A 26583-nucleotide genomic window follows, 5' to 3' on the forward strand; every position below is an offset into this window, starting at 1 on the left:
TGATAAGAGTCAATTCATCAAGAAGATTTAAAAATTATAAATATATATGCACCTAACAATGGAGCCACAAATATACAAAAGAAAAACTGACAGAGTTGAGGAGAAAACTAGTTCTCCAATGATAGCTGGAGGCCTCAATACCCCTCTTCCAATAATGGAAAGAACAGTAAGACAGATCAACAAGGAAATGAAAGATTTAACACAGTAAACCAACTAGACCTAATAGACATATATCAAGTATTCCATCCAAGAACGGCAGAAAACACATTCTTCTCAAGTGCATGTGGAACATTCTCCAGGGCAGTCCATATATTAGGACACAAAACAAGTCTCAATACGTTTTAAAAGACTGAAATAATTCAAAGCATCTTCTACAATCACAGTGGAATGAAACTGGAAATCAATAACAGAAGGAAATCTGGAATTCACAAATATGTTGAAACTACACAACACACTTTAAAAAAAAATAGTACATCAAGAAAAAACTCACAAGATAAATTAGAAAATACTTTGAGATGAATGAAAATGAAAATCCAATATATCAAAATGCATGAGATGCACCGAAAGCACTGAAAAGGGGGAAATGTAGTTTTGAATGCGTACATTGAAAAAGGAGGATCTCAAATTAATAACCTAATCTTCCATCTAAAGGAACCAGGAAAAGAACAAATTAAACCCAAAGCAGGCAGAAGATCAGAGCAGAGACAAGCAAAATAGAGAATAAAATAGCAGAGAGAATCAACAAAACCAAAAGTTTGTTCTTTGAAAAGATCAACAAAACCAACAAATCTCTATCTGGACTGGCCACGGAAAAGAGAGAGAGGACTCAAATCGCTAATACAAGCAATGAACCTAGGGTCATCCCTACCAGTCTTATAGACATAAAAGATTATAAGAGAATGTGCCCCGTTGCCCACCAGGCTTCTCTGTCCATGGGATTTCGCAGGCAAGAATATTGGAGTGGGTTGCCATTTCCTTCTCCAGGAGATCTTCCCAGACCAGGGATCTAACGCATGTTTCCTACATTGCAGATGGCTTCTTTACCACTGAGCCACTGAGGGAGACTCCAAAGACTGAATGACTTCCCCTAATAGGAGGAATAAGACTAGAATGGCTGCTTTTGCCAGAGGAAGGGCATCTAGATCGGAAGGAAGAAGTAAAACTCTCAATTCACAAATGGCATAAACCTCACATACAGAAAACTCTACAGAATCCATATAAAAACGATTCAAGCTAATAAATGAGCTCTGCAAAATTGCAGAATACACAGTCAGCAGTCTAATATCAGTTGTATTTCTATACACTAGCAATGAATATCCAAAAATAAAATTAAAAGACAATTCCATTTACATTAAGATTAGAGAGAATAAAATAGTTTGCAATAAATTTAGCCAAAGAAGTACAAGACTTATACACTGAAAACTATAATACACTGTTGTAAGAAATTTTAAGAGACCTAAATAAATAAAAAAATAACATCCCATGTTTATGGATTGTAATATTTAATAATGTTAAGATGACAACAACCTCCAAATAGATCTACAGGTTCAAAGCCATTCCTATCAAAACCTCAAATGCTTTTTTTTTTTTTTAATGGAAATAGACAAGCTCATTCTAAAATTCATATGAAACTGCAAGGGACTCTGAAGAGTCAAAACAATCTTGACAAAGAACAAAGGCAAAAGATTTACACTTTCTATTTCAACTCACTACAAAGTGATAATTATCAAAATAGTGTGGTACTGACATAAGGAGAGACGAAGATGATATACAATTGAGTCTAGAAATAAAGCAACACATTTATGGTAAAATGATTTCAACAGGTGCCAAGTCCAATCAATGGGGGGAAAGTCTTTTTCAACAAATATAGTTAAACCTTGAATAACGCAGGGGTTAGGGACCTGACCATCCAGGCAGCTGAAAATTTGCATGTAACTGTATTCAGCCATACTGATAGATGCTTCTGCATCCATGGATTCAACCAACAAAGGATCGAGTAATACTAGAGTATTTACTACCGAAAAAAACCTCTGTATAAGTGACCCTGTGCAGTTCAAACCCATGTTGTTCAGGGGTCCACTGTAGTCTTCTCAACAAATGATGCCGGGACAACTGGATATCCACTCACAAAAAGGGTATGGTTGGATCCCTGCTTCTCAGCATATACAAAATTAATTCAAAATGGATTAAAGACCTATAGGTAAGAGCTAAAACTATAAAACTCTTAGGAGGAAACATAGGGGTAGATTCATTATTTTTGGATCAGGTAATGGCTTCATATGACACCAAAAGCACAAACATATTTAAAAAGAAGCGACTTCATCAAAATTAAAAACTTTTGCGCAAAGGAAACTACCAAGAGAGTGATAAAAACAACCTACCCATGGAGAGAAAATATTTGGAAATCACGTATCTGGTAAGGATCTAGTATCCAGAATATATAAAGAACTCTATCAATTCAACAACAAAAAGACAAACCAATTATTAGGTATTTCTCTAAAGAAGATACACAAATGGCCAATAAGCACATGAAAAGATCCTCAACATCCTTAGGGAAACTCAAATCAAAATCACAATAAGATATCACCTCACAGCCATCAGGATAGCTGTAATAGTAACTTTTTTAAAAATGGAAAGTAAGAAATGTTCACTAGGATATGGAGAAATTGGAACCCTCAGACACTGCTGTTGGGATGGTAAAATTATGCCATCACTGTGGAAAACAGTTTACTAGTTCCTTATAATTTAAACAGAATTCCATGTGACGCCACCATTTCTACCCCTAGGTATAACCCAAGAGAACTGTGAAACCTGCGGTTACACAAAAACTTGGACACAAATGTTCACAGCAGTGTTATTCATGATAGCCAAAAAATGGAAACAATCCCAATGTTTATCAACTAGCAAATGGACAAACAAAATGTCTATATCCATACAATGAAATATTATTCTGCTATAAAAAAGAATGAAGTTGACACATACCATAACATGAATAAACTCTGAAAACATTACGCCAAGTGAAAGAAGCCGGACACAAAAGGCCACATGTCGTAGGATTCTATGAAATGCCCAGAACGCGCAAAGTTCTAGACAAAAGCAGACGAGTAGCTGTCGGGGCTAGGGTGGGGGCAATGGAGAACGACTGCTTAGCAGGTACTCAGTTTCCTATGGGGGTGAGGAAAATGTCCCAGAGTTTGATAGTGGTGATGGCTGTGCAACACCAGGAATGCACTAATAGTCACGGGATCGCACGGTGAATTTTACTTCAACTAAAAAAAAAGGAGGCAGCCCTTGCTATATTGATACTGGAAGCACTCCAAGATGCATTATTTAGTGAAAAAAGCAAGGCATGGGATTGTGAATGATATGATCTCCCTTAAAAGGGAGGAAATAGGTCAAGGAAGCCTATACATACATATGTTTTTATCTAACATTTTAACAAACATCATAAGAAACTGTTTCTGGTGAACTGTCTCTGGGGAAGAGAATCTGATGGCCAGGTAGCTATAAAGAGACTTCCTTTTCAAAACAAGCCCTCTTGAACAGCCTAAAAGTACGTATGTGTATATTACCTCCCCCGACCCTGTCAAAAGAAAAAAAATTAACCTTTTAAAGAGAATAAATAAAGAGATGCTTATATAATGAAAACATGCTTACAGGAAGGTATGTTGAGTATGCGGATCCATATTGGGTGTGGAACAACACTGGGAAAGAGATTCTACAACAATGTCAGATATTGGAGTACTTTTTAAGTATAATTACACATTTCCCAACTAGAAGACTGTAAAAACAACGTGATGCTTACATAAGAAACTGAAAGGCTATCTGAGTCAGTAACAACAAGCAAGCCATCCTTAGGACCCTGACCCCTCGGGCAGGAAACCTGGGCTCCTTTTTCCTCCCAGTTAAGATCTCAGCCTGGGGCCTTCGAGCACTAACAGGTAAGGGCGTTCTCCATACTGAAAAGGAGCTTGACTTCAAACATCTTCTGTAATTCTAGAAGACAGAGACTGTACAAAACACCCATGACCACCATTACAGTCCAAAGGCCTAGTTTCAACACTTGCTTGCGACTCTGAAGATCTTCCAATTGTATCACTAACCTCCCAAAATAAATATACTGCTTTAATTCATGGCTAGTGAGTCTCCAGGCACATTGACAGGGGTCTGCTGCTACCTTTTTGTTGTTGTTCAGCCGCCAAGTCAGCTCTGACTCCTCACGGCCCCGTGGAGCGCAGCGCGCCAGGCTTCCCCGTCCTTCACCACCTCCCGATTGTTGTTGTTTAGTCACTAAGTCACGCCCAACTCTGTGTGACCCCATGGACTGTAGACCACCAGGCTTCTCTGTCCATGGGATTTCCGAGGCAAGAATACTGGAGTGGGTAGCCATTTCCTCCTCCAGGGGATCTTCTCGACCCAGGGATCGAACCCAAGTCTCCTGTGCTGCAGGCAGATTCTTTACCACTGAGCCCCCAGAGTTTGCTCAAATTCATGTCCATTGAGTTAGTGATGTCCATTGGTTAGAGATCTAACCATCTCATCCTCTGCCACCCCCTTCTTCTTTTGCCTTCAATCTTTCCCAGCATCAGGGTCTTTTCCAATAAGTCAGCTCTTCGCACTAGGTGGCCAAAGTATTGAAGCTTCAGCATCTGTCCTTTCAGTGAATATTCAGGGTTGATTTCCTTTAGGATTGACTGGTTGGATCTCCTTGCAGTCCAAGGGGCTCTCGAGAGTCTTCTCCAACACCACAGTTCAAAAGCATCAATTCTTCAGCTTCTTTATGGTCCAACTCTTACATCTGTACATGACTACTGGAAAAAACCCATAGATTCGACTATACAGACCTTTGTCAGCATAGTGATGTCTCTGCTTTTCAATATGCTGTCTCAGTTTGTCATAGCTTTCCTTCCAAGGAGCAAGCATCTTTTAAATTCATGACTACCTACAACCTGCAATACAACCCAATCGAAGTGTTTGTCTCACCCACACTCTCTCAGGCTCCTGACTGTTTCCATTTCTGTCACATTTACCACCAAATCATCTCTCCTCATCTTCAAGTTCATTGCAAAAGTTGCTCGTGGGTTCCGACTGAAACAGGAGAACCTCCTGGAGCAGCTGGGAGTAAGAGTCTGTCCCTCCTGCCTGGCTTCATTTGGAGCAGAAAAAAATAACCTGGAAGCCCCATGCAGCAGGAGCTTTTGTAGTCTGTGACTTCATTTAAGGAAGTATTCTATGAAACCTCTGCAAAGTGGCTAAATTTAGATTGAAGTCTTTCACCATGGATGCCAGCCTCTTCAGCTAAAGAACCCACATGCCCACCAGCACAGCGGGGGTGGGGGCAAAATCAACAACTTTAAAAAGTATGTGTAAATGTGTCATCATTGAGGGAAGTGAAGCTGGCACAATTCAGCCCAAAGAAATTTTCTTCCGGTCCCACCAACATCTTTAATTCTCGATAAAGGAGGAGTGACTACAAAAACTTTTAGGGAAAGAAACAGTGAACTTAGGGAGACAAGTTTTCTTTAGAAGATTTCTACTAAGAGAGCAAGGAATTACTCTGTATACCAGAATGTCTGTCATGACATCATCTGGCATCAAGGTACTGAAATCAACATACTGTCTGAAAATGAGTTCTCTACACTGAGTCAGACAGGAAGGAAAAACCATCTACTTTCTTACGGGTACTATTTCCCCAGCACCTTACTCTTCCCAAATGTGTTGATTTAGACCTTGAACTCTAAAATGAGACACACAAAAAAAGAAAACAAACCCCCCCAACACACAAAACCCTGGTATGACTTGAGATTAACAACAATTAACAGGGAGATAGGGGCTTCCTAGGTGGCTCAGCGGTAAAGAATCTGCCTGCAATGCAGGACATGCACGTTTGATCCCTGGGTTGGGAAGATCCCCTGGAAAAGGAAATGGCTACCCAACTCCAGTATTCTTGCGTGGGAAATCCCACACACAGAGGAACCTGGCAGGCTACAATCCACGGGGTCTCAAAGAGTCGGATGTGACTTAGTAACTAAACACTGACAACAACAGAGAGATAATGCTCTTTTCTATGCATTTTTTTTAACCTTTAAGAGTAAGGCTGAGCCATTTAAAAGCTAATCTTCTCCAATGTTCCATTCCCAAAATAAAGTTTAAATATTATATATAATTTTAAAATTAACATTTAACAGCCTCATCCAACTTCACGCTCCAAAACTGGTTCTATTCTGCAAGCCGTCTCTCTAGACAGATTTCAGCAGATGACTGCGTAAGAGACAAATAGTGAGTTTCCTCGTTCCTGAAGACTTGTCTCCTCTTCTCCCTGCCCCCCAGCAGCTGGGAAACAGTCCCAGATTCTTCCCAAGCTTAGTTTGGAAGTAAAGCTCAGCCTTGATAAACACTCAACCCAGGAAATGCTTTGGATCGTAGACCACTTAAAATACTCAGTCTGTCCTTTCCCAAGAGGTCTCTCTGCAAACTCCGTTTGATAGACGGTTTGGCAGTTTCGTATTTTCACTAAAACCTCCTGGAACATTGCTGAGAGATAAAACCCCAGCAGGCTGGAAACTAGACAAATGGTGGAGGGGAGCACTACACCCAAGGAAAGCTCCTCACACCTCAAGGGAAAAGTATTGTTTAAAAGAGCTTCCAAAAGGAAAAAAAAAAAAGGGAATTCCCTAGTGGTCCAGTGACTAGGACTCTGAGCTCCCAACGCAGAGGGCCCAGGTTCCATCCCTGGTCACAGAACTACATGCCGCATGCCACAACTTAGTGGTAAAGAATCCGCCTGCCAAAGCAGAAGACACAAGAGATGCGGGTTTGACCCCTGGGTTGCGAAGATTCCCTGGAGAAGGAAATGGCAATCTGCTCCAGTACTCTTGCCTGGAAAATTACATGGTCAGAGGAGCCTGGACCCTACAGTCCAATAAGGTCGCCAACAGTCGGACATGACTGAGTGGTTAAGCAGCTGCCTGCCACAACTAACGATCCCACACGCCCAGCCAAAAACGGGCCCAGACAAAATCAATCAATCAATGGCAATCCCAACAGGACCTACTACTCCAGGGGGGGGGGGGGGAGTGGAAACGGGAGGAGGGGGGAGGTGAACAAAGTCTCCACTCTCCGTGCCACCGGGTTTCTTTTCTGGTGTCACCTCAGTAGCTGCTTGATATTGTTAGGCCACAGTGAAAACAACTAGAAAGACCTGTTTTTAGTATTTTTGAAATGTCCTGGTCCTTGCACTACTAAAAGGCTGACAGTCACACTGACACTCCATGTGCACCTTTTTTACACAATCACCATCACCACATCTCACGCTGCGTTTGGGTGCTGTTCAAACTGTCTCCCAGACCACCCGATTATCGGTACTAGCAAATTTTCTCCTAAACTTGGTTCCTGAGTTCAAAGGCAGACTGCATGGAGCCACAGGACACTCCAGTTCAGAGCGACAATCGGCTTCATTACGCTGAACAGAAGGTCAAGTTCTTCCCAGAGAGACAGTGGTGGGGAGACCCGGCATGGTAGGGTATGTGGGCTGTCGCTCAGTCGTGTCTGACTCTCTGCGATTCCATGGATTGTAACCGGCCGGCTCTTCTGTCCATGGGATTTCCCAGGCAAAAATACTGGGGTGGAGAACACTAGAGAATACATTTCCTCCTCCAGCGGATCTTCCCAACCCCGGAATCAAACCTGCATCTCCTGCATTGCAGGCAGATAGATTCTCCACCGCTGAGTCACGGGTGAGCCTGTGGGGAGGCCTAGGGGCCAAACCAAACAGCAGAGCGGCACCAGGCTGACTTAAACCGAGAACGTGCAGGCTTCTCAGGGTCACCACAGTTTCATTGTTTCTGTGGAAGCGTAACAAGAGTAACATTTCAGTAATATGTGTGTGACAACAAGGCACAGTCAAATCTGATTTTTAGTAAATAATCAATAGCGGTACAGGCCAAGCAGGAAATAGCTAATACAAAAAAAAAAAAAAAATCTGAGGTTGGTAAGAGACAGTGGTAATTTGGGGAGAACAAATATTCTCTTTCCTTTTTGTATTGTTACGCATCTGTGTCAGGGTCACTTCCCTGTCCATATAAAGTGCTCACTTTCTGGGAAGGTCGGTTGAACCTGGGAGTTCCTCACAGAATGATGTTTAATGAAGGCTTTAATTCGGAGACAAAAGGAAAAGAACCAGATTCAGAAACAACATTGACATCAACTTATAAAGTAAGATGCAAAGTAACAAAGCAATTCAACTTTAGTCCATTTACAAGATCTTCAGTGAAGTCTTGGGCAAGGTAGTCCCTACTATATGCTGCCTGGCATCCGGTTATTTCATTTATCCCTGGCAACAGCCTTAAGAGGTGGGTACTACTTCTGGCAACAACCTTAGAAGGTGGGTACCTTCTGCTGCTTAAAGACAAAATATCCGATTTGCCCAAGGTCACTGGTATGTAGTCAAACTGGGTCGGCCGACTCCACTGCGCTCCACGGTATCCAGGATGGAGACGAGACTAGAACTCCCCTGGTAAGTTTACTGAGAGGAGGAGACAGACCTCAGGGAAACTGCTTAGCCTAGCGTCTGTCTGGCAAGTAGTAAAAAGTCAATAATTGACAGGTACCTGATTATGATTACCTAGGGTCACCCAGCTCCTGAGCAGCGAAGCTGGAACTGAAACGCAGGTCAGCTGTGCTCCAAAACCCATACTCTGCACAGGGATGGCCTTGGATCTACTGCTCGGGACAGAAGGGGCGCACCAATGAATGATGTTCCAACACTAAAGCTTTAAAGCCAGCACTTGGCAGACTCCCATTCTAGAGTATCTGGGGAGAGATCCCAAACTTTGGGAATGAAGGCTGCCAGCCCCAGCCTGTGTGATGGGGGGCAGAGTGAAGGCAAGGGAAACAGGCCAGGGCCTTCCACCACCGAGTCTGCCTCCCACCGGATGCAATTCCCTCCCATGTGCTTATGACTGACCGCTTTTGCATGAAAAAGGATTTTAAACAGCACCTGATTGTAAACAGGAGGCCTGGTGTCCAAAAAACAAACACCTTTTTTAAAAAAACCCACTACACAAACACCAGCCTACCATCAAGACTGGAGGAGCCCCCTGAGGCTCCAATCACAACTTGTAAGACAACTTGAAATAAGCACGTGGCTGGTTTATCGAACAATGGCTGGGTCTGGGGCTTGGGCTGGAGCAGAAGGGGACCCCCAGGTCCACATAATCATTCAGGGACCCAGGCTGATGGAGGCTCCCCCATGTGATACACAGTTCTGGGTGCTCCACAGCAGAGCGGGAGGCGCTTACAGCAGCGAGATCGCTGCTCCTCACTGTTGACCAGCCTGAACCAACCACTCAGTCTCACCTAACTGAAGGGCACGGGACAGACGGAGGCAGCTCTGGAGTGCCAGGGGTGGGGGCAAGAGAGAAGTAAGAGCGCGTGGAGTAGGCTATCCTCTGTGCTAACAGGAGGGAGAAAGGGAGAAAAGGGGCCAGAAAACCTCTGCGAGAATAGTACGGGAGAAACTAGTAATACCATGGTAAAAACAGTTACCTCTCTGGAAATGCAAATCAAAACTACAATGAGGTACACCTCACACCAGTCAGAATGGCTGTCCTTAGAGAGTCTACAAATAACAAATGCTCGAGATGGGGTGGAGAAAAGGGAACCCTCCTACACTGGTGGTGGCAATGTAAGTTGGGGCAGCCCCGGTGGAAAACAGTATGAAGCTTCCTCAGAAATCTAAAACTAGAGCTACCATATGATCCAGCCGTGCCACCCACCCCTGGGCATATGTCCAGACAAAAATATAATTCAAAAAGACACATGCATCCCTATGTCTATAATAGCACTATTCACAACAGATGAATGCATAAAGAAGACATGATACATATATACAATGAAATAGTACTCAGCCATAAAAAAGAACGAAGTAATGCCCTCTGCAGCAACATGGGTGGACCTAGAGATTATCATGTAAGTGAAGTAAGTCAAAGACAAATACTATATGATAGAAGGCAATGGCACCCCACTCCAGTACTCTTGCCTGGAAAATCCCATGGACGGAGGAGCCTGGTGGGCTGCAGTCCATGGGGTCACTAAGAGTCGGACACGAATGAGCGTCCTTGCTTTCACTTTTCACTTTCATGCGTGGCAACCCACTCCAGTGTTCTTGCCTGGAAAATCCCAGGGACGGGGGTGCCTGGAGGGCTGCCGTCTATGGGGTCGCACAGAGTCGGACACGACTGAAGCGACTTAGCAGCAGCAGCAGCCCTTATATGTGGAATATAAAATATGAAACAATGAACCTGTATCTATGAAATAGAATCACCAACAGAGAACAGACTGGTGAGGTGGGGGACGGGATGGAGGGGGAGGTGGGGGCTAGCAGCTGCAAACTATCACATATAGGATGGATAACAAGGTTCCTACTGTGTAGCACAGAAAAATATGTTCAATGCCCTGTGATAAACTATAACAGAAAAGAATATTAAAAAGGTACAAATAAGCAGAATTTTTAATGTCACATTAAAACAAACAGCATTAAAACGTTAAAAACCAATAAAAATTTTGAAATATATAAAACATTTTAAAAAATAGCTAACATCTCTGTAGGCAAGCTGGTTGGCAAAGGACAGGGAGGAGGACAAGGCATTTTTAATGGGTATCCTTTTATATCACACACACGTGTAATCTATTTTAAAACTAAAATAATTTTTAGGCTGTGATTTATACACTTCAAATTAATATAGGTTGTTTGGAGGGTTTTTTTCTGAATCAAGTCCAATCTATTCTAATATAAGAAACACCAAGTTCTTGACTCATACGGCCTGAAATTAAACACCTGGAGTAACATTGACATAATCACATCCCTTTGAAAGCCTTGCTGAGAAATTTGGGACTGACTTCTCTCTGTTCCAAATATAAACATCACTACGATTGTAGGTGATGAGAAAAGTACTGAAGCCAATCAAATGTCTGCTCTTGGAAATAATTTTTCCTTTTATTTCAACTTCAGTACCATTTATTCTCTAAAGAAAATGTCCTTTTCTAAAATAAAAGCATACTTCTGGCACTGTTAAGCTTAATCTTACGCAAAATCTCAAAAAAACCCAAAAACCCAGCAAAGTCTCCTGGGTTCTCCCCAGAAGAGAAATGTTTCAGAATGCATTAAAATATGGTCTGCACTGAGATACGGCCTTTGCCAAAATCATGATCAACGTCCCTAAACAACGCTTAAATACTTCACGGCCAGATGTGCCAGAGGCCTGCCTCCGGGCTTGTGACAAGGTAACCCAACAACACGTCTGCTCTGCTCACGCGGCTGTCAACAGAAGCAGAATCCTGCTGACATTCAGCTGATGAAGGAAGCCATAAATAATGCAATAAGTAAACAGGTCAAGTCCCCGAAAACTCTTCCATCATTCATTCCAATTTTAATATCAAAAACAGGCCTAAAAAAAAAAAAAAAAAAAAAGCTTATACTATCCCATTCTCAGCACTCTAAATACCAGATAATTTCCAAGAGAAATAGCACTCTATCGAGTTATGTGATATCCTTATGGGTTTCCGTCTAAATTTATGCTAAGCATATTACATAGCCACTTTTTACTATACCAAGTTGGTACTTAAATAGCCTGTGACTATCTCTCAAGTTCTACAATATACTGTCCGCATTTATATTTTAGGGGAAAATCAACTGCCATGCATTTCTTTCAAATAGCAATACTACGCTTTCTAAACTGAACGCCTTTGGGTGTATCAAAGGCGCTTTCCTAAGTGGGCTTTCTGCCAACAACTTGTGCTTTTTTAAAACGTTATGTGGACTATCATTTAACCTGCCAGGAGCCTCCAAATAGGTTTATTCAACTAATATTAATGAATTCCTTGAATGTACCTCAAGTTTCTTTCTAGATCAGTGAAGAAATGCAAAGAACCCAACTTTGCCAAGCCTTTCATGGGTCTTACAGGATCCACTACTCAACATACATAATGAATTAGTAATGATGAAATTGCCAATATTGAGACATGAGGCCAAATCCAATATATAAGTTCAGGACAAAAATACAAAGGAAAGGAAACTGCAGATCCCACTGTGTTATGTTTAAACTGAAGACAGATGGCATTAATTTGTGGATATGCAAACAATTTCCAGGACTTTAGAGTCAGAGACAGCCATAATACCATGTATCATGGATGCTAAGACACATTTCTTCATATTTTAACATCTCTGAAATTGTCAAATGAATCACATTGTAGTGTAATTACTGATGTTTCTTTTTTAGTGGTCCATAAAACAATGGTGTGACTTTCAACTCAGAGTCACTGAAATATGACAATGTTAATATTAGCTAACAAGTATTGAACATTTACTGTATAACAGACATTGCATGTAGATTATTTTATTTAATACCCACGATGCTCTGAAGTGGCTCCAATTATTACCCCCATTTTTATAGCTGGGAAAACTAAGAGATGAGGTCACTTGTCTGAAGGCACAGGTCGGCTCCAGCCCAGCTCTTAATCCTACCCCTCACCCCTGCCCACTGACTCCACAGAGGAGGAGCCTGCTGAGGGTCTGAGAGAGCCAACTGTTCCTTGGAGCATGAGTTCAAGGCTCAGTCAAGCATCTCCTAAGCACTTTTGGTTTTTTTTTTTAAGGAATATAGAAGTAAAAATAGAGAGTTGCAAATATCAAGAATAGATATTAATTCAAAGCCTTTAAGGAAGGGTTGCTAAGAGTTTGCAAAAATCCTGCATGCTACAACCAACACCTGGTACAGCCAAATAAATATTAAAAATTTTTTTTAATTCTATTATTGCTAGAGAAGTGATATAAGAATGTATTCCTTTACTCTGTAGCTAAATTTTGTTTAAATCAGTGTTGAAATAGCCCCAAATAAAACACTATACATCAACAATGAAATTTATTAGAGTGGTGGTTGTTCGGTCGCTAAGTCACATCCGGCTCTCTGCGACCCCACGGACTGCAGCACGCTAGGCTCCTCTGTCCTCTTCTCTCTCGGAGCTCGCTCAGATTCATGCCCATTGAGGTGGTTATTGGGGTAAGTTCACATATAAAACTACCATTCCTAACACTTGACAAAAATGTTTGGGACTTTTACAAAAATACATTTTTTAATTCACACTAGTACAAACATAGTATTTTTTGTATTTTTTTTTCTTCAAAAGTTCTTTAAATAGTATCGTCTACTTATTTGTTGGCTGCCTTCCTCATATTTATTTTCCGGTTCCCTCAAATGTCCCCGTCGTATATGTTGGGAGACTAATACCAGTACTAGATTCCAAGATGGACCCTAATCCCCATCAGCCTAGCCAGTGGCTAGTTCAGAGATGGACACGTGGACCAAAAAGGCCCATCAGACAAGAAGATTCAGCTCCAGGACTTCTACTCCAGGAAGAAGCCGTCGGGGAAGTGCTCTCTTAACATCTCTGCTGATTAAAGCTAGATGCAAACAGCCATGGGAGCTGCTGGTGGCCACCTCCTGCCTTCCGAACACAAGTGGAGGAGGCAGCCAAGAACTGTCTGAGGTCACAACACTGAGAAATGGGAAAACCAGGTCCTTGCCATGCTGCTGGAATGACTTTTGGACTTTTCAGTAAATTTACGGAAGAAAATTCTTTCTATTGAGCCAATTTAAGCTAGGTTTTCTGCTCCTTCCATCTGAAAGCATTCTGCTTTTTTAAACTAATAAAAAAAAATTGGAATCAGGAAGTGTGGTATTGTAAATACAAGACAGAAGTAAAAATGTGAAATTGGTTGAAGAAAGCAAACAGGATAAAATTCAATGGACACCCTACGATCTCAGCCTGAACCTTTAACTGTCTTTACTCTCTAAAACAGAACAGTCAGATTGAGGCCTCAGGTGCCCGCCAAGAGGACAATACAAGGGGCATGAAGGCGCTGAACGGGAAGGTTCAAAGTAAGGAAAGGGTCTGACTGCTGCTCACAGCATTTTGTAAGGCTCCACGAGGAGACAAAATGAAAAGGGAGAAAAATATGCCTTTGCTAAAAGAGGGCCTTTCTGCTTCAAATTGCAATCCAAGGGGATCAATAGGTGTGAAGAGAGGAAACAGGATAAAGAAAGAGAGGGGAATGGTTCCCTGGGCAGGAGATGAAGACTTCAGGGTAGGGTGGGCAAAAGAATCCTGACCCCAGGACACCTTCAAACATGCTTGTTAGGTTTTCTCAGCCTGAAAACAGGAAACATCATTCAAGATGTAACTGCAAAGCACCCCCTAGGCAAGGGACAAATTAATGTCGTACTTCCATCCAACTCCTTTTTTCCAACAGCCCTGAGGGAGAAGCTGAGGCAAAACCCAGGAAACCAAAGGTTGCGAAGATGGGCCAAGTTCTAGACTTGAGAGTATTTCAGGCTTTGGTTCAAACCTGTGGAGCTGCCCGAAGTCCAGGAGCAGACTAGCTTTGGGGGTGTCATATGGCCACAGACATCCCAAGCCTAGCTGACCACAGGCCGTGACTGCCCAGTTCCCAGCCCCAGTCTCAGCCTGCGGCCCCCAAGAAGTGGCCCACCCCGGCAAACACCGCCTCCAAGAGGGGTGTCCTCCAGCGCTCCACTCCGATGCGGCCACGGAACGCGATCAACAGGAAGGTCATTAACTCCCTCAACCAACGGACGTGTGTGAGCACCACTGTGTGCCAAGCCACCTTCATGGGACGACTGACGTATACGAGACAGCAAGGCCAAAGGCTTCCTACTGTCAACAGGCTCTCCAGCTCCACCACCGTACACAACTCGGCTTGTCAATGGCCATCCCTAAATCATCAGGCCAAGGGAAGCTCCATGTCACCCTGACAAGGACAGCTGGCCACCTCACCAAGGCGCCTGGAACTGGAGCTGGAGGCAGTGAACACAGACGCAGGAGTGAAGGAGCTGCAGAAGTGAAAGCAGCTTTCCTGGTTTTCTCCTTAGCCTCCCCCTCAGGGCAGCAGGAAATAAGCGGTTGGATGGAGGAATGGATGGAGCCAATTTCTTTCCACTCTACTTGAGGATTTGCCCACGTGAGGGCTTTCTTCATGAATCCTTTAACATCACTGAAAGAGAGAAATAACTAACACTGCAGCCGGATGGTTCTGGTTACAAGTAACACTGAAATACAAAAGGGCAAGCAGCAGCTGTCCAAGCAAGAGCTGATGATGGCAGCTGGAACCAGGATGGGGTCAATGGACATGAAGAGAAGACACATTCCAGACAAAATGTGGTGACAGAAATGAGGACTTGAGGCTGAATTAGATACGAAGAATGACAACGAGGCTTATTTTCTGTTGTTTTTCTTGGTTTGGGCAACTGGGTAGATTCAATGAAGTGGGAATGACTGTAGAGAAAAAGGTTTCCTGGGAAGGGGGTCAGTTAAGTTTAGTCTACTCGGCATGTTGTGGGGGAGAAGAAGAATGTCAACCTCGAATAGTTAGGAGAAAAAACTGCTACCTTATCTCCCCCCGCAAAAACTTGTCTAGTTTTGTGAGTGTAGATTATCCTCAGTGTAGCCTAAGTCAACATCCCATGAAGACATACAGGCCTTCTCCTGCACATGGCTATTGATTATTGCAAAGCGCGTATGTGTTAGTTGCTCATTCGTGCCCGCCAGGCTCTGGGCTGCATGTCCATGGAATTCTCCAGGCAAGAATACTGGAGGGGGTTGCCATTCCCTTCGTCAAGGGATCTCTTCCTGACCCAGGGATCGAACCTGAGTCTCCTGCATTGCAGGCAGATTCTTTACCATCTAAGCCACCAGGGAACGCATCTATTATAGCTGCTTCTGAGAATTTTTCTATCAGCCCATGAAATGATTATCCATTTTGGAGAAAAGAAACTATCCTTTCTCTCCCATTAAATGTTTTTAAAGAATAAAACAAATTTCATGCTTTTTTTTTAACCTAGAAAAACAAAAACACAATTAAAAACAAAAACAAAACAAGCTTCTTGGGGCTGGCTTGCATCTTGCCTCAAGTGAGGAAATGCTTATGAGAACTCTGGAAACTATGAGACACCGTACAGCTATAAAGGCATTACTATTAATATTATTCATATGTACAAACTCTCAGCAAGCAATTCTCACATCTATGATCTGCAGGTAATATATGTAGAAATACAATATGGTAAAACTTAAGATTTTTATCCCAAAGCTCTAAGAGAACAAAAAGGCAACAAACTACATGTGGTGATGACTTTTTCTACAGTTATAGAGTCAGCTATCAATATTTCTTTTTTAGGTTCCACTAACATTAACAAACAGGCCTTTTTAGAGGTTCAAAATAAATTTATTGATTACAAATATGTGGGAAAAAGACCAAATTTACCAAATTATTACAGCTGATTTATGCAAGTTAGCATTTTTACCCCACTTCAGGGAGGAGGTTATTTTACAAAAATAGGTTAGTGATAACCCCAAATGACATTCCAAATAAATGATGTGAACCAGCACTGTTATTCAGAATAGAGACCCCAGTCTTTCAAAGGACTCTCTATAAAAAGTAGGTCTAAGGAGGATTAGATTCCTGAATTTGCAAAGTACCATTCGGACTGGAATAGCTTTTTAATATTACGCTAGAACAAAGGCTTTTGGGCTTTTGCTTGTTTTTTTCCATTTTGGGTTTTTTGGGGGACTGGGGGACGGGTTCTCAGTATCAGAATGATCATATTCTCTGGAGTGGGGGGGAATCTACTTAGACTTAGAAAGTATGCAATGCATTTTACTCTCTAGGACCCAGGAATCTTCCTGGTAGTGAAATACACATGACATGGATATATACCCTTAGTTGTTATTTCAGCCCTTTAAAATGCATTTGGCACAATTACTTTGAATGTCCAGAACACCTATATTTGAAAACAATTACTATTAGCAATTAATGTACTAGTTTCTCTTAGAAACTCTTTTCTGCTTAAGAGTTGTAGATTCTTTTGTTGTTTGTCTTTACCATTTTTAACTGTTGAAAAGCAATATATGCTCAAAGCGTGGACAAGAACCGGGGTGGGGAGGAGGTGAAACAGTAAAAGAAATACAGTGAAACAAAGTCTCTCTCTTCCCCATTCTGATCTGGACCCTCCAAGTCCCAGTTTTCCTCCCCAGAGGTCATCACAATCAATATTTCAACAGGACTCTTCCCGTGATATCTATACACATACACCATACATTTCCGTATTGTTTTATTCATCACTCAAACAGTATGTACAGTGTCCACTCTTCTGAATCATGCTTTCCCCTCACTCAATAACAGACCTTGGAGAATATTCCATCTCAGAATATAAAGCACTAGCTTATTCTTTTAAACAGCTATGTATCCCTGGGGATATGCCATCATTTATTTAACTGCTGCTGCTGCTAAGTCGCTTCAGTCGTGTCCGACTCGGTGCGACCCCATAGATGGCAGCCACCAGGCTCCGCCATCCCTGGGATTCTCCAGGCAAGAATACTGGAGTGGGTTGCCATTTCCTTCTCCAGTGCATGAAAGGGAAAAGTGAAATTAATGCATATTTAAGTTGTTTCTAGTCTTTTATAATTTGAAGCAATGCTGCAACAACTCTGCACATAGGCTTTATACAAATGTGTGAATATAATACCTGTAAGAAAAATTCCTAAGGGCAAAATTGTCAGGTCCAAGGGTATATACATTCACTGCGTGTGGTCAGTCACTTCAGTCGACCCCATGGACTGTAGCCCACCAGGCTTCTCTGTCCATGGGGTTTTCCAGGCAAGAATACTGGAGTGGGTTGCCAAGCCCTCCTCCCCCTGGAGGAGGGATTGAACCCATGTCTCCTGAGTCTCCTGCATTGCAAGTGGATTCTTTACCTCTGAACCACCAGAGAAGCTCCATATACTTTTCTTATCCAACATCAAATTGCCCTTCCTACTCAATTGTACCAATTTATATTCTCAACCACAGTGTAAAACAGTTTCTGCTTTTCCACACCTTTGTCATCATGACATACTGTTAAACTCTAGTCACTGCCAATCTGCTAGACAAAAAACTGTTTCCCTCTTAGTTTTAAGCGGTATTTTGTTTGGCATGAATAGGACTGCATGTTTTTTCACGTTTGAAATCCATTTTCATTCTTTTCTGTGAATTGTCCACATCCTTTGCCAAATAGGTTATTGGCCTTTTTCTAATTGATTTTGAAAGCTCTTTATATATTAAGCAAGCTAGACTTTCATAACATACAGATTACCAAGTGTTTTTCCTAGCCTGTCGATTTTTATCCATTTTATTTTCCATGGAAAAATTTTCTACCCAACTACTAAAGTTTTGCTTGTAACTGTTTTTCAGCTGATTCTTTTGGACTTTAAAGATATAAAATCATAACCGCCTGCAAATAGGGATTTTGCTTTCTGATGTCTTTCTCTAGCTGACAGAACTGTGACAGTGTGCATCCCTGCACTGGTCCTGATTATGTCGGGAATGCTTCCAAGGCTTCACAATTTAAAATGATGCTGTGATACAACTTGGCTTATGATACTGTTTCTCTAAGGAATTTTCTGAATGCATGGAGAATTTAGCAATTCATTCTTAAGTGTAATTTTTACAGTGTTTATCTGTAGATTTCATAATTTTCTTCAGTACGTTATTAGCTTGAGCACTTACATGATTATTTAAGCATAAGAAATAACAGGAATCTATGACTTTGTATTTACACTGTGCTCCTCTAGGAATAACTCATAACTACTCGCCCAAACATTGAATCCATATCAAGTCCTCGCCTGATAGAAAAAGGCAGGTACCTCCATTACCGACTGGAAAACTGAGTCACAAATGGATGATAATTCCACCACCCCCTTTCTTCACCGTGGCACTTCTGGGAGTTAGAAGGAAAAGTCGGACCTTCTGACTGCCAGTCCGGTAGGTAAGCCACAAGGAAGCACCAAGGCCTGTAGAGAATTTAGCAGATGCCCAACAACACTAAGAAGAAAGCAAACCAGGCTGCTGTCTGCAAGCCTGGCTTCACAACATTCTCTTCCAGACTCCCTGCAAGCAACCTTCAAGTTGGACTCAGGAGCCTAAAACATCTGAAATGCATCACCCAGCAGCCAGCATAACAGGTCCGCGTTCTGTGATACACGATGCTGCCAACATTCCTCAGCCAATTAGAATTCCTTTCAGCTGCAATGGAGGTGAACACAGCTGGAATTAAGAGTGGGACCATCACCAGACGCACTGATTGTACATTATTTAAGCCTTGTTTTAAAACAATAAGAGGATTTTTTTCCCCTTTAATCTAGAAATATGGAAACAACATTTCCCTCAGTTTAAGTATCTAAATGGATTCAATTTCATCTATAGACACAACAGGAATTCTAACGTTTTAAAAAGACGACATGCCTGATCCACAAGGCTGTGAGCTTTTTTTTTCCCCCCCAAGAGCAAGCTCCGCAGCTCTTAACTAGAATGGCCTTAGGGACTGCAGGCAGCCAGATGCGGCTGACAGCAACACAATTTAAGTGAGGGGCTTTCTCTCAATAAAATTCATTGACAAAACAAGCAAACTAGTCATTTAGGTTGTTCAGTGACCAAAAAAAAAAAAAACCCACACATTTTTTACATGCTCTTTGTTTAAAGACATTTAACCACTGAAATGGTTCTGAAGTAACAAAAACATTGATTTGAGAATCCTAAAAGTTAGGGTTTCTCACCCAGAAAGTCTGAGCATGGTATGAACACCCAGTATTTCATCCATCTCAGAAGGTTTTTTTGAACTTCCTTTTTGCTCTTAGCACTCAAGAAAATGCACGATTCAGCTATTTTAACTTTTAACCAGTGCCCACAAGCATGTTACAAAACAGCCAAGCTAGTGAACTGGATCAGTGAGCTGATGTTGAAATATTAAGGGTCAGTCTTTCTTTTTTTAATTCATTAGGAAATACTTCTTCACAAGTGACTCAGTCCCCAGGACCTCCCCCTCACCCAATGTCCCACATTAAACTGGCCAATGTGACGAAACACAGAAAAGGAAAATTTGGAGAAGAGAAAGAAAAACTGAAGTTCAGACATGACTTTCATGGTTGCAAAAATAGAAGTTCTGAACTGACAAAGAAATAGGCTTGAAGTAAAAAATTGTAGTTTGATAAATCACAACTACAATCAAAATACAGAGAGAAATAGGGCATATGGACAGGTTCATTTCTCAAGTCACTTAGGTGGGTCAAAGTTTTGTTTTTTTAATGGATTTGAGGGAAAAGATTTTTCTTAACACAGCATGGATGTAACCAAATCACAAATAAAGTCAATACGAGAACATGTATTTGGCAGAAGATGATTGCTTTTAAAGTGTAACTGCAGTTTAAGTTTTGAATAAGCATTTGATCTAAGCCCATCACTCATCTTTAGATAATTCAATTCAAAAAAGTGCTTTGACTGTACCTTCATGAACTTGAAACAGACTGTTAGGTAAACTCAGGGGGAGGGTAAATACTGATGACTTAGTCCCTCATCACAGTTTCAGCTGATTAAAACAAGGGCTCTGCCTGCCTTACATAAGTCAGGTTCTTTGCTGGTACAAACCGACACAGGCAACATCTTCAGATTTCTTCCTCTTTAAGAAAAACAACTATTTCGAACCATTCAGGTCACCTGTGGTTAGTCAATTAAGGTTATTAACAGCTATTACTACAACTGCTTTTCTCCAAGCTGGATCATCCAGATACCAAAAAAGTCAGCCTTACATTACACATGCTACAACTCTAAAAACAGCTTTTACATCCATAGGCTATCAAGGAAGGTCTCTTTCCCCTTCTCTACTTGGAATTAGAATTTTTCTCCCTTCCCGGTACACAGTCACGCTCCGAAAGATATAAAAACACGAGGAGATCTGAGAGTGTTTCAAGGCATAAAAGCACCAAAAAAAAAGTTTGGGCATTTGTTTTTTTAACTAACTAGGCTTTCCAGGTGGCGCAGTGGTAAAGACTCAGCCTGCCAATGCAGGAGACGCACCCCGGGTGGGGAAGATCCCCAGGAGTAGGAAATGGCAACCCACTCCAGTATTCTTGCCTGGAAAATTTCATGGACAGAGGAGCTTGGCGGCCTACAGTCCATGGGATCACAAAGAGTCAGACACAGCTGAGCGCACACACCACACTTTTAACTCACTAGATAACAGTAGAATAAAATTGAATTTGTTTGAAGAGCACTGTGGAACCCTGAGAGCTCAAAATTTCCATTTTTTTACCAAAGTGGCCTAAATAACGTATCTGGGATTCATTTGTGTACCACGTAAGAACAAAGTTCTTGCAAATTCTGCTTGAATTTAAGATAAAAAGTGTTTCCAAAGTATTTGTCAGAGGACTCTAAAATGTCTACAAAATAATGCTCTTCAACCAAGATCACTTGATTTTGTACATATTATCCTACAAGCCTACTGAAACCATTTAAGAATGATTATCCTGTTAAGATATCACAAAGACAGTCATTAAAATCATATTCTTTTCAATATAAAGACTTCCACGTTCTTCTACTAGTTTAGGCCTACTTTCCAAAGCAGGCCAACAAGCGACCCAATAGTTTACAAAAACCAAAAGGGTTCCAGAGAAAGGGGGGTGGAAATCATAAATGTAACCAATACACAAAAGTAATGCTTGGCATAAATCAAACAGAAGTGCTGTGTTTTAACATAAATTCTAAATATCAGGACTGAGATTTGACAAAAGCAAGTATAAGCAAACAGTAATTTGGAACAAGTAGGCAGTCAAATTGATATATCCTCAAGAAGGAAAAGAAAACTATAATGGAATTGAAATCTTATTTTATATAGTAGGAAACGGAGAACCCAGAAAGGTTAAATGATTTGTTCCATATCATCTTACCAGAATCAAGTCTTCTAATTCTGAGCCCAATGTTCTACTCAACCACCAAATATAACTGTGGACCCGAAGTTCTAAATGCTCTTTTATAATCCTATCTTTCATGCTTTTCATTTTACTGTGCCCTGTGTGGTATTCCCTGACTGGTTAGAATAACCCTCATTCTAAAAAAAAAAAAAAAATCACTTTTTTCAAATATCACACAGGGAAATAAATTCTGAAATAGATAACAAAAGTATACACCTCTTGAAAGATAGCTTCCCAAGTTTCCAGAAGAGATTTTAACCTTCCCTCGACAAGCTCAAAGATGGGGCAGAAACCTACTCTCCCACTGCCAACAAGATAGCTAATTCCTACGTAAAATACGTAGTTTCCACATAATTTACGTAGTTTCCAGGTAAAATAACATTCATCAGACAACTGGCATCATGTGCGTCTGCAATCAACACTAAATTCTCAACCTCTCTGCAGGGAGGACCACAGAGTCCCTCAGATCATGAATAACATCAGCAGGGGGAAAGAGGAAAAGCCGTTTTGGAAGGAACATTCATAACTTGACCCTTCAATAGCAAACACCATCCAAAAACTCTGAAGCATTTCTGCATCTATGACATCTAAATTCCTGAAAACTGGCTTCCCTGGTGCCTCAGCGGTAAACTATTGAGCCTGTGCTAGACAGCCGGGGAACCGCAACTACTGAGTCCACCTGCTGCAACTACTGAAGCCCACGTGCCCTAGAGCCCCTCCCCCTGGGCTAGAAGAGAAGCCACAGCGATGAGAAGCCGGCGCGCCGCCACAACTAGAGAAAAGCCTGCACAGCAACTAAGACCCAGCACAGCCGAACACTAGATAAAAAGAATCAATTCCTGAGACCGAAAATAATTGGGAAGAACAAACCCCCACTCCAGGCAGAAAAAGCTCAGGTCCAGACCTGCTAACTAGGCTTGATTAATAATATACACCTGACACAAACGTTGCAATTAAAACCTAGCCCTTCTAAAACATTAATCACACTTTTATCCAACTCACAAAATCAGTTACTTCTGCTCTTAACAAGAAATCTGAAACCAATCTCATGTCAATTATAGATTACACTGCAAATGAGAACCAAATGAAAGGTGTCAGTCATTAAAGTTTTACAAGTATTACAAAGTAAAAAACGTGGCTTTTATGTAACCATAAAAATAACAATGTATATACTGTATCTACATAGTGAGTTTCCTACCAGCCCTGGAATGAAGAATTATATTTCTCCAGAAACAAAGATCCCTGGGACATACCTGTTACTGACAAAACCAGGGTCTGGATTTGGGTCCAAATCATCGTGATCTGATTGTGTTATCTAATCATAACCTGATCTGACATCGTTCTACAAAAAAAAAACTATCTCCCTTTCCTTGAAACAAAAAATGGATCATGCAACAAGAAAGAACTCTCAGAGGAAATTCTAGTTTGAAAAAAGTCACTCTCTGTTGTTTTCAGGGATTTCACCAATAATTGAGGGCCATCCCAAATGCTCATTCTCTTTTTTAAAGAATCTGACCAGACTGACTTTGAAGTCATCATCAGACCAGTCACTGAACAGAAAAATTCAGGGGAAAACCCCTAACAGGGATTAGCCTGAACTTTATATTTCCTTTCCAGAGCTGGAAATATTTGCGTTTGGAAAGTCCCCCAGCAGAACCGTATTTGCAACACTACAATCCAGCCTCAGGTGTGAATTTAAACCGGGAGACAGGGCAGTAGTAGTGGGGAGAGTGAGGAAAAGACAGAAGGGGGTGCACACTGGCCCAGATCTCTGGAGCCCGCCAGCCAAGGGCACGGCCAGCAGACACGAGTGGCAGCTACACACACCAGAACCACCACGTCGTCGCAGGCCGAGAACAGAGCTCACCCTTGAAGGTGGCACTACAGAGCCACCTAGGAGACACGGGCATTTCATTGAAGACTCAATGAGAGTGAATCCAGAAGCCTGCGCTAATGCAGCTGCCAAAGCCTCCAGAGTGTGCGTGCACGCGCGTGCTTGTGTGTGTGTGTGCGCGCGTGCGTGTGTTGCGGGGGAGCGGGGGGGGGGGTGAGGTGGGTGGGACAGGGGTGACGATAACGCAAAGAACTGAAGCAGCAGAGTCAAGAGAAGATAGTGGTCCGGCCTGAGAGAGAGAGGAAGTGGCCCAGACTGAAGAGGTCCGGATCAGAGGGGAAGTGAGGGGACCGGGACCGGCAGAAGCTACGAGACTGGATTGAGGAATTGGAGGCTGAAGGAAAGGGTGGAGGCCGCCAGACCGAGACAAGGGGGCGGGGCTGGGAGATAAGCGGGGGCGGGACAAGGTAGAAAGCAGGGGGCGGGTTTGGGGGGGGGAAAACCAATGAGGGGCGGGGCTCAAGAGAAAGGGGCGGGGCGCGGAGGGGAGAAGCAAGGGGGCGAGTGGGGGGCAAGTGGGGAGAGAGAGGAAGGGCACGGATGGGGGAGGGGGAGAAATAGGTGGGGGGGCTACCAGGAGGGAGAAGCCAGGGGGCGGAGAGACAGGGAAACGCCAGAGGATGGGAAAAGCTGGCGAGAGGCGAGGGGCGGACCGAGAGGGAAAAGAGGGGGCAGGGGACGGGGGAGGGAAGAAATCGAGGGGGAAGAAGGGGGTGAGGGGCAGGGCCAGCAGGGGAGACGCGAGGGGCAAGGGAGCGAGGGGAGCGTGGAGGATGGAGTGGGGGGGACGGAGGGGGTCCAGGAGGGGAGAAACGAGGAGCAAGGGAGCGAGGGGAGCATGGAGGATGGAGTGGGGGGGGACGGAGCGGGTCCAGCAGGGGAGACGCGAGGGGCAAGGGAGCGAGGGGAGCGTGGAGGATGGAGTGGGGGGGACGGAGGGGGTCCAGCAGGGGAGAAGCGAGGGGCAAGGGAGCGAGGGGAGCGTGGAGGATGGAGTGGGGGGGACGGAGGGGGTCCAGCAGGGGGGACGCGAGGGGCAAGGGAGCGAGGGAAGCGTGGAGGATGGAGTGGGGGGGACGGAGGGGGTCCAGCAGGGGAGACGCGAGGGGCAAGGGAGCGAGGGGAGCGTGGAGGATGGAGGGGGGGGACGGAGGGGGTCCAGCAGGGGAGAAGCGAGGGGCAAGGGAGCGAGGGGAGCGTGGAGGATGGAGTGGGGGGGACGGAGGGGGTCCAGCAGGGGAGACGCGAGGGGGCGGGGCCGGGAGGGGGGAGCGAGAGGCCCGAGTGGGGGGACCGCGAGGGGGTAGGTCGTGGGGGGAAGCGGGGAAGCCGGGGGGCGGGTGGGGGCGAGAAGCGAGGGGGCGGGGCCGGGAGGCGGGGGCGGGGCCGGGAGGGAGCCGCGAGGGGCGCCCGCCGAGGGGGGCGAGCCGGTCCCGGGACGGCGGCCGGCGAGGGAGAGGGCCGCCTCCCCGGGGCGCCCTGCGGGAAATTCCGGGGCTGCCGGAGGGGCCGTGCGGGCTGCGAGCGGGCGCCGGCGGGGGCCTCCTGCCGGCCGTACCTGTCAGACGGATCTTGATGCTGGAGCCGTTCCTCCGCGTCCCGGGGTTCGACATCTCCCGCCAACGATCGGGCAGCCGCGGATCCAGCGCCGCCGCCGCCCCCCGGCCCGACCCGGCCCGGCCCGGCCCCGCCGCCGCCGCCGCCTCAAGGTTACGGCTCCGGGCTGGGCGCCGGGGTCCGAGCCGGGACACAAACTCCGCGGCCCAGGCGTCCGGGCGGTCGGCAGATGGTCGAGCCGGGGGACTGGCGCTCGACCCGGCGCCCCCGACCCTCGCTCGCTCCCAGCCGAGCCCAGTCCGGAGCCGCCGCCGCCGCTGCCGCCACCACCTCAGAGCCGGACGCCCGCCGCCCTCGCCGCTTCCGCCGCCGCCGCCGCCTCCCGGAGCCGCGCGCGCGCCCGCTGCTGTGCCGGCCCGGCCCGGCCCTGCGCGCGCCCGCGCCGTGCGGCCCCGCGCCTGCGTGCGTGCGTGCGCGCGCCCGCGGGGCGGCGGGGCGGGGCTCGGAGCGCGGCCGTGTGGCCGGCCCAGCCGCCGGGCGCGCGGGGTCCCAGTGCCGGTGGTCGGGGCGTCCCGCACCGGGGCGGGGGAGGGGCATCGGAGGCAGGGACCGAACTCTCCGTAGGCCCTGGGGGCCCGGCGAGACGTGCGGAGCCTCGGCGGCCGGGAGCGAGCGCCGGGCACGTCCCGGGGCGGGCGGGACGGCGAGGCCCGCGTGCGGTCGTTCGCGTTCTCCGCCACATTCTCCCACGGAACTGGTTTGCAGATGCGGGCGCTGAGGTTCAGAGCACGGCGTCGATTTTCCAGGCCTCTCACTCAAGGCTCCGAGCTCGTGAGATCTGTTGAAAGCGGGCTTACGGCAAACCGAGGTCTGTGATTACACGAAGCACTTTGCACGAATAGGCGTGCAATTCCAGTTTGTTTATTTACTTTTAGTAAAGAGTGTCTTAAATGCAATTCAAGGGAGGGACTTCTCTAAGAGACAAAGTCTCCTAGGTGTGTTCTGGGCAACTAGTTCTCTCTTTTGACCCGTAACAAAGTTGCCGGAATCGTAGGAAGTGCCATATATGGGCAAGGTAAATACGATGCGAGAGGCGGATAAAGAGGTAGATGTCACCATTCCAGTCGACAGACACTTGAGCCAAACAAAAAGGTAGCTTTAAGGCCTGCGTTTCCCTGCCTTCTGCTAACACTTCTCCCGGAGCTTCAGGGTGGAACTAAAGCTCATTATGCTTTCTTCAGCAAACAAACTTCTCTGTTAACAAAGGAGAAATATGTTGA

General features: G+C 44.6%; 1 protein-coding gene across 4 annotated transcripts in view; it reads right to left on the reverse strand.

Moving 5' to 3' along the window:
* The window catches only part of SMURF1 (SMAD specific E3 ubiquitin protein ligase 1), a 94360-nt gene extending 68647 nt beyond the window's left edge, over positions 1 to 25713 (reverse strand). For 3 of the 4 annotated variants that reach the window (XM_081555729.1, XM_081555728.1, XM_081555725.1), the window contains exon 1: positions 25305 to 25713. In XM_081555729.1, the coding sequence (XP_081411855.1) occupies positions 25305 to 25359 (55 nt within the window). In that variant the 5' untranslated portion in view covers positions 25360 to 25713. The remainder of the gene's footprint in view (positions 1 to 25304) is intronic. The other variant, XM_081555731.1, reaches the window with a different exon arrangement.
* Positions 25714 to 26583: the final 870 nt, after the last annotated feature.

Source organism: Giraffa tippelskirchi, chromosome 13 (assembly GCF_054371585.1).
Source record: "Giraffa tippelskirchi isolate mGirTip1 chromosome 13, T2T-mGirTip1v1.2.pri, whole genome shotgun sequence".
Classification (NCBI taxonomy): domain Eukaryota; kingdom Metazoa; phylum Chordata; class Mammalia; order Artiodactyla; family Giraffidae; genus Giraffa; species Giraffa tippelskirchi.